This window comes from Salvelinus alpinus, chromosome 7 (genome assembly GCF_045679555.1).
Source record: "Salvelinus alpinus chromosome 7, SLU_Salpinus.1, whole genome shotgun sequence".
NCBI classification, from domain to species: Eukaryota; Metazoa; Chordata; class Actinopteri; order Salmoniformes; family Salmonidae; genus Salvelinus; species Salvelinus alpinus.
Genome location: NC_092092.1, coordinates 19,492,110 through 19,500,079, shown reverse-complemented (window position 1 = coordinate 19,500,079; position 7,970 = coordinate 19,492,110). Strand labels below are relative to the sequence as shown.

General features: G+C 40.6%; 1 protein-coding gene across 26 annotated transcripts in view; it reads right to left on the bottom strand.

Annotated features, from left to right (window-relative positions):
* Positions 1 to 5,451: 5,451 nt before the first annotated feature.
* The window catches only part of LOC139580539 (neurexin-1a-like), a 605,221-nt gene continuing 602,702 nt past the window's right edge, over positions 5,452 to 7,970 (bottom strand). For all 26 annotated transcript variants that reach the window (XM_071409319.1, XM_071409321.1, XM_071409331.1 and 23 more), the window contains one exon: positions 5,452 to 7,845. In XM_071409319.1, coding sequence (XP_071265420.1) covers positions 7,538 to 7,845 — 308 coding nt within the window. In that variant the 3' untranslated portion in view covers positions 5,452 to 7,537. The remainder of the gene's footprint in view (positions 7,846 to 7,970) is intronic.

Sequence of the window (7,970 nt, the reverse complement as noted above, 5' to 3'; positions counted from 1 at the left end):
GTTGGGATGGTGTTCTTCGGCTTGCAAGCCTCCCCCTTTTTCCTCCAAACATAACGATGGTCATTATGGCCAAACAGTTCTATTTTTGTTTCATCAAACCAGAGAACATTTCTCCAAAAAGTACGATCTTTGCCCCATGTGCAGTTGCAAACCATAGTCTGGCGGTTTTATGGCAGTTTTGAAGCAGTGGCCTCTTCCTTGCTGAGCGGCCTTTCAGGTTATGTCGATATAGGACTTGTTTTACTGACCTTCAGGCGTTTGGAAATAGCGCCCAAGGATGAACCAGACTTGTGGAGGTCTACAATTCTTTTTCTGTGGTCTTGGCTGATATCTTTTGATTTTGCCATGATGTCAAGCAAAGATGCGCTGCGTTTGAAGGTAGGCCTTTAAATACATTCACAAACAAATACACCTCCAATTGACTCAAATTATGTCAATTACCCTATCAGAAGCTTCTAAAGCCATGACATAATTTTCTGGAATTTTTCGAGCTGTTTAAAGGCACAGTTAAATTAGTGTATGTATACTTCTGACCCACTGGAATTGTGATACAGTGAATTTTAAGTGAAATAATCTGTCTGTAAACAATTGTTGGAAAAATTACTTGTGTCATGCACAAAGTAGATGTCTTAACTGACTTGCCAAAACTATAGTTTGTTAACAAGACATTTGTGGAGTGGTTGAAACACCAAGGTTGGAGTCATTAAAACTCATTTATGTAAACTTCCGACTTCAACTGTATATGTGTATGGATGTATAGAGATATATATATTTACACCAAAAATATGTGGGGTTTGGAAATGATGCAGACAATTACATTGATGGAAGCAACAATCTATCCACAATATTAAAGCTGATCCACCCTTGAAGTAAAAAATGTAATAATTTTTTTTTTTTTAATTGGGAAGCCTGTACAGAATAACAAATATTACAAAACATGCATCCTGTTTACAATAAAGCACCAAAGTAAAAGTGCATAACATGTGGCAAAGAAACTGACTTTTTCCTGGATACAAAGTGTTATGTTTGGGGCAAATCCAACACAACACATCACTGAGTACCACTCTTCACATTTTCAAGCTTGGTGGTGGCGGCATCATGTTATGGGTATGCTTGTCATTGGCAAGGACTAGTTAGTTGTTGATGATAAAAAATTTACGGAATAGAGCTAAGCACTGGAAAAGTCCTAGAGGAAAACCTGGTCCAGTCTGCTTTCCAACAGATACTGGGAGACATATTCACCTTTCAGCAGGACAATAACCTAAAATACAAAGCCAAATATACATTGGAGTTGCCTACCAAGATGACAAATCAAAATCAAATCTACAGCCCAGAATTGAAAATTGCTGTCTCGCAATGATCAACAACCAACTTGTCAGAGGTCATCTTTCATTACCTTGCAAATATTGTACAATCCAGATTTGTAAAAGCTTGTAGCAATTTACACAGAAATACTCACAGCTGTAATCTGTGCCAAAGGTGATTCTAACATGTATTGACTCAGGGGTGTGGATACTTATGTAAATGAGATATTTCTGTATTTCATTTTCAATAAATTTGTAAAAATGTCTTAAAACATGTTTTACTTTGTCATTATGGGGTATTGTGTGTAGATAGGTGAGAGAGAAAATATATTGAATCCGTTGTAGAATAAGGCTGTAACATAACAAAATGTGGAAAAGGTCAAGGGGTCTGAATACTTTCGGAATGCACTGTACTATTATTATAACAAAGGTTTACGATCCCATGGATGCAAGCACCTACTGTATATACAAGGTTATGAAATTGTAGTTAAATAAAGGTTAGGTAATCAATAACACTCAATAGCACAATAACACTGTACTGACTTTTACCTTTGAGAGCTTTGCATGCCTCCAGGTACTCATGGGATTTCTGTAAATATGAATCCTACCAGGGGCGCAACTTTGGTTTTAGAAGTGGGGGGACATAACTTTTTATTTTTATCCAGTCTGATAAACACTCCAAACAGCCTACCCGACCGCTCGGGAGGCGTCCACATGGTCCTAAAGCACACCGTTGCCTCGTGTTGTATCACATTCCAATGATAAAACTGAGGGGGACAAAAATGCAATTTCAGAATGTAGGGTGTGACATGTCCCCACTGTCACCATAGAAAGTTGCGCACCTGAATCCTACTGTAGCCTATCGTCATGAGGAACTCAGTTCACAGGAAGTGAAGAACAGAGGTGCCATCTAAATTGAATTGTTTATAATGGTCCAGGTTCAGCCAGGGACAGATTAATAAATGATCTATCACTACTTACTTAGTAACTTACTTTCTTTCATTGGGTCTTCCTCAGCATTCCTTATGGATGTCTACAGTATCTTCTGTCTGTCTCCAAAATAAGTACTAAAGCAGACTCTCAGCCAGTCCCTGACTAAACAGTCAAATCACACTGGGGGGATTTAATGCATTATTAACCATACATTAAATTCTATGTCGTGTCCCACTTTCTATTAAATTGGCCAAAACACAGACTACTAATCATCCAGTATTGTCAATAATTGGCCAAAACAGTTTCATACATTTTGGTAAGATTATGTGAACATTACCATACTGTACATTGGTTCCCGTACATAGAATAACCTCTGCATGAGCGGGTAGCCGCACTGAAGGAGAATCATAGAAGGATCCCCGGGACATGGCTCTAGGAGCGTTCGGGACGGGGGAGTGAAAGAGGAGAAATTGTGGTTAGTGCAGAGAAGGAGAATTACATGAGTGTGCCGAATTTAAGGGACATGTGGTACAGCCAGCTCAGATAGAGAGGCAAGACAGGGCGGTCTAGTCAGGGACTGGCTGAGAGTCTGCTTTACAGGGGGGTTGAGAGGGAGAGATACAGGGAGAGGGAGAGATACAGGGAGGGGGAGAGGGAGAGATACAGGGAAGGGGAGAGGGAGAGATGCAGGTAGGTTGAGAGGGAGAGATACAGGGAGGGGAGAGGGAGAGATACAGGTAAGGGGAGAGGGAGAGATACAGGGAGGGGGAGAGAGCGAGATACAGGGGAGGGAGATGGAGAGATACAGGTAGAGGAGAGGGAGAAATACAGGGAGGGGGAGAGACACAGGGGAGGGAGGGAGCGATACAGGGAAGGGGAGAGAGAGATACAGGTAGGGGGAGAGACACAGGGAGGGGGAGAGAGAGATATACAGGTAGGGGGAGAGGGAGAGACACAGGGAGGGGGAGAGAGAGATACAGGGAGGGGGAGAGATACAGGGAGGGGGAGAGGCAGAGATACAGGGATGGGGAGAGAGAGAGATACAGGGCGGGGAGAGGGAGAGATACAGGGAGGGGGAGAGATACAGGGAAGGGGAGAGGCAGAGATATAGGGAAGGGGAGAGGGAGAGAAAGAGCGAGAGAGTGAGAGGGAGAGAAAGAGAGAGAAAGAGAGAGCAAGGGGGAGAGAGAAAGGCGTCTGGTACAGTATGTAGAGCACAGATAACAAAGGAGGGAGTGACAAGAGAGCCTGAGTGAAAGAAAATGACAGAGCATGGGAGTGAAAAAGACGGAAAAAAGAGAAAGGAAAACGGAGGACAGAAGAGTGAAGTATGGATAAACAAGTTACTAAAATTACTTCCTCCCTCGCTCCTCGTCCTCTGGTAAAGAATAAAACCCTAGTTTAAATCTTTCAGATCCCTTTCACCCATTTCATTTGTTATTCGAAATACCCTTCTTCAGTTACTCTCTCAGTCTTATTACAGAGGCATCTTGGGTCCACGTCACATTGTCAGTCCTTTGCTGCCGCTATCATCTTTCATGACCTTGTCAGCATCTGTCACTCACTACCCCCTCTGTCCTCCTTTCCTACCTCTCCATGAAGTTTCCCAGAGAGGAAAAAGTGAAGAAATCTGTCAAAATCTGGCCATGTGAGAATACAGCGATAAACAGACTAAGTGGGGATTTTTTGTATGGATGTCTATGAGAATGTCAGATTTGGTCAACAAATTTTTTTTAATGCTAATTTGATAAGTGAGGCTTATTTGAACAAATATAAGTTTCATAAGGTTTAGGTTGTTATGCACATGGCATCTCGGTAACTTTGAGAAAACATTTTTATATTGAAGTTTCATATCTGCCCTCTCATTGGCTAGAATGTTCCCACCTGATCTCGAATTCTCCCGCTTGCCTTTCCGCCTTTGCAACAACGACTCCTATTGTTAGGGCGGATACAAGACTATCTCGTCATTACAGTATCCTCACATCAGTAACTTTATTGATCCCTGCCAGGTTAACATGGAGGCCTCTTCATGGGTTGCATGTTCTGAGACACTGAGACAGCAAGGACTCACAGGGTTCCGTATCTGATTCAGGATCTGCAGGGAATCTGATTCCCTCTGGCGTTTTTTTAGCTTCTTCATAGCAGTAGATTCAAATATATTTGGTCACGTCACGTTATCTGTTGAAGTAATCTTTCCATCTTCCAGCCAGGGGGTGTATAATGTACTTAGGTTTTAGCATGCACAACAATTTCACACATACATATTATGTGTTGTACTGTATGTGCTCCTAATGCATTCTGTAATCATATAACAGTGTATGAAATTGCTAATTTAGCTAGCCTATCTGTGAGGAGGGAAGGAGTGGAGGATTTCTGAGTTACACTGGTGACTGATCAATGAACAATTCTGTGAGGTTGTTTTCAAATAACATAAAAGTCAGACACACTGGGAGGCGCATGCATTCCAGAATATGAATACAATATGTACAGTCCAATAGATAGGGGTGTTTTTTTATATGTGTCAGGTCAGACAATGTATTGGTCAGAAAGTGTAACTGAAAGCTCTATACTACATGTTACATGTGAGTTACATGTGACATTCCCCTTCTCCTGTCTCCATAACAAGCTATATCTATTTACTTCCCAGGGGGCCAGCATAGAGGTGTTGTCTCCTTAACCTTGAAGTGCATTCCCTTTGTGTTCTCTATGCAGGAGAGATATGTTCTGGTCTTCTCAAATGGGACACTATTCCATTTATAGTGAGGAGCCCTATTCCCTATATACAGTAGTGCACTACTATGGGAATAGGGCTCCCCACTATAAAGGGAATAGGGTGCCATTTGGGACACAGGCATGCTATAGCTCCCATAGGTTTTATTGGCCATTATTAACTACAAGTATGCCAACTACAAATGTGATCTAAACTTGGTAGTTGGCACTCAGTGTACAGCATATATGTTTTTTTGCTAGTTATTGAATGAATGGATTAATAAAGTAGTGTATAATTTAGCTAAGTAGTTATATCTAGGATAAAATGTACAGATCATTCTAGGAAATGAAGAGAATTGACATGAATACAATAAACATAACAAAGAAAAATAAACAGAAAGGTAAACCAATTAACCATTTAGTAATTAACAATACACATTTCTCACTTCACAATGATCTTACCGTAGCACCCACACATTAGTTTAATGAATTTCCTCAACTGAAGTTCACTTAGGTAATATTTTATTTCATTTATTCATTTAATTTTTCAAAACTATTTTTTCCCATAATAAATTTTACTTTGATTTCAATAATAAAGAAATAGTCACAATTTGAACATAAAATACCGTAGAAAAAAATACCACAGGTAGAAATAAACAAAAGAAACAAACAAACAAGGAAGAATTCATAATCATCATTATTTATAGGTCATAGTAGTTCTCCTCATACTCATTCCAAGTACATCAGGTCGTCAGGAAAGCAGAATAGAATTGACATTAGAATGACAGTACAAACACACAAACGGTTGAAATGGTTGCTTCTTTGTCTTATTTCTTCTTCAGATTGTTTCCATCAGCCCAAGCGTACACTGGACAATCATATTATAGGACCACTTGGAAACACATACATCATCATCATCATCATTCGGAATATAGGTCTTCATTCTCAAGTAGCTAGGTTTAGTTTGGCGGGCAGGTATCGGGAGGAAGGCAGTCTGTTACTGTTATTGCCCCAGCAATTGGGAGGGGGCGGGAATGGGGAGAAAGGCAGTGAAACCCTGGAGACGTTACCTCATCCTGCATGTCATCATCATGCCATGCCTCTGCTGTACACTATTATCATTGCTTTGTAGAGTTTGAGGACCAAGTCAGGTTACTACTGGGCCGGGTTAATATATCTATTAGATCAGGTTGGCATTTGTATAAAAACTCAACAGGAACACATGTATAAAGGCGGAATGAATAATTAAATAATCCCCCCCAAAAATGGCATTGCGGATCGATGTCATCGTAAAATCTTCTATATCTAGCAACACTTAATAACATTTAATTTTGTATTTTTGTAATTTTCTTATTCTTTTTTTTATTCCAAAAATGGTTGGAGGAGGAGCAGATATAGTTTGCGTGGTCATCTATACAACAGGCTATAAAACACCACTTTGTCACAGTCCAGAAAGCACATATAGATGTGGTTGTACTGTATATAAACATATGTACTGTAACTGTAATAAGATACGTTTTGCGTGCATGGAGTTCCAGTATCAGAATGATCGCGTTCAGAACGTTCCGACTTCTCCTTCCAGAATTCTGTTAAACACATTGCCTTAGATTCCACACTGATGTTGAAAACCAAGTCGTCCAGAATTCTTAACTGGCAAAGATGAATCTTGAATAGAACTTGACATAAGTCTTTCAAGATCAAGATTAATCGTAGGCCCTTTTGTCTTTGCACTGTTAACAGATCGGGCGGCCATTTTTTATATTAGTCTGTTTTGGGCCATTACTGCCACTATAAAAAGTGCAAATACTTTGGCTGATTCCTCAAACAAACGTACCATCTTTATCCTTTCACTTCCTTCTTTACTGTTGCCTTGCCTTCCCATGATCTCTTTTCTTTCACTCGTCATCCGTTGTTGGAAATGTTTGGAGTTGGGTTTTCTTTATGTACCTTATTTATGCGTTTTGTGTTTTATGTATTTTCTCGTAAAGATCCCAGCAAACACAAAGACAGGATATGTAAATGATAACATGAAAACATTGGAGTTTGTTGTTGTAATATTGTATATTTCTCAATTGTATATCTCTCCTCTCACATTTAACTCAAACTTCGAGAGTGAGATATTGGCTAACCAATATCCTGGTAATAAACAGAACAAGTCACAGATGGCGTTAATTGGTTAGTTTGTTTGTTGATCCATGATGTATAGGTACTTCGGTTGATTATCTGATTATTCTGCAGCTTGCCATAAGGTTGAGACACTCTTTCTTATCATTAGTATAGTCCAGTACAGTACCGCCATCTCCCTGGTGCTATTTCTTATAGTCCAGTGTGCTTGGGTAGAAGAATCTAAAGGAAGATGTTTCGTTTTTTACTCCTTTTCACTTTCCAGTATACCACCACCCACCATGTCTTAGATAAAATGAAAGACTAAATGTTCTTTTGTTGTTTTTGTTTAATTTTTGTTTGTTCGTTATTATACACTTTTTATTGGTCTTCCGATCTCCGGATTCGTCTTTTTGAGTCATAAAAAGTTTGAATAATTGGTCCAATCTTTGCGAGGGGCCAGTGGTGACGACCAGAGACAGTAAGGATCACACGTAGTACTCCTTGTCTTTATTCTTCTTGTTCTTAGAGGAAGTCTTGGCGGCGTTCGGAGGTTTCTCCTTCACCACCGTCCCGTTGGACTGCGATGTGTTACTGATGTAGTTACGGCTCTCGTCTACATGGTAAGAACCCTCATCCCGGTTGCGGTATTTGTACATGGCGTAGAGCAGGATGAGTATACAGAGGGCGGCTGCCGCTATGATTCCAACCACCATCCCCGTGGTACTGCTTGACTCACGGAACACCCCCTCCGATGGACCAGGGTAGCCCTTCACCGCCGGACCTGTTGGGTTAGCTGTGGAGAGGACGAGAGAGGGATATGGATAGGGAGAGAGAAAGGGGGTTAGGGGAGAGAAAGAGAGAGGAGGAAGTGAAGGGGGTTAGGGGAGAGAAAGAGAGAGGAGGAAGTGGAGGGGGTTA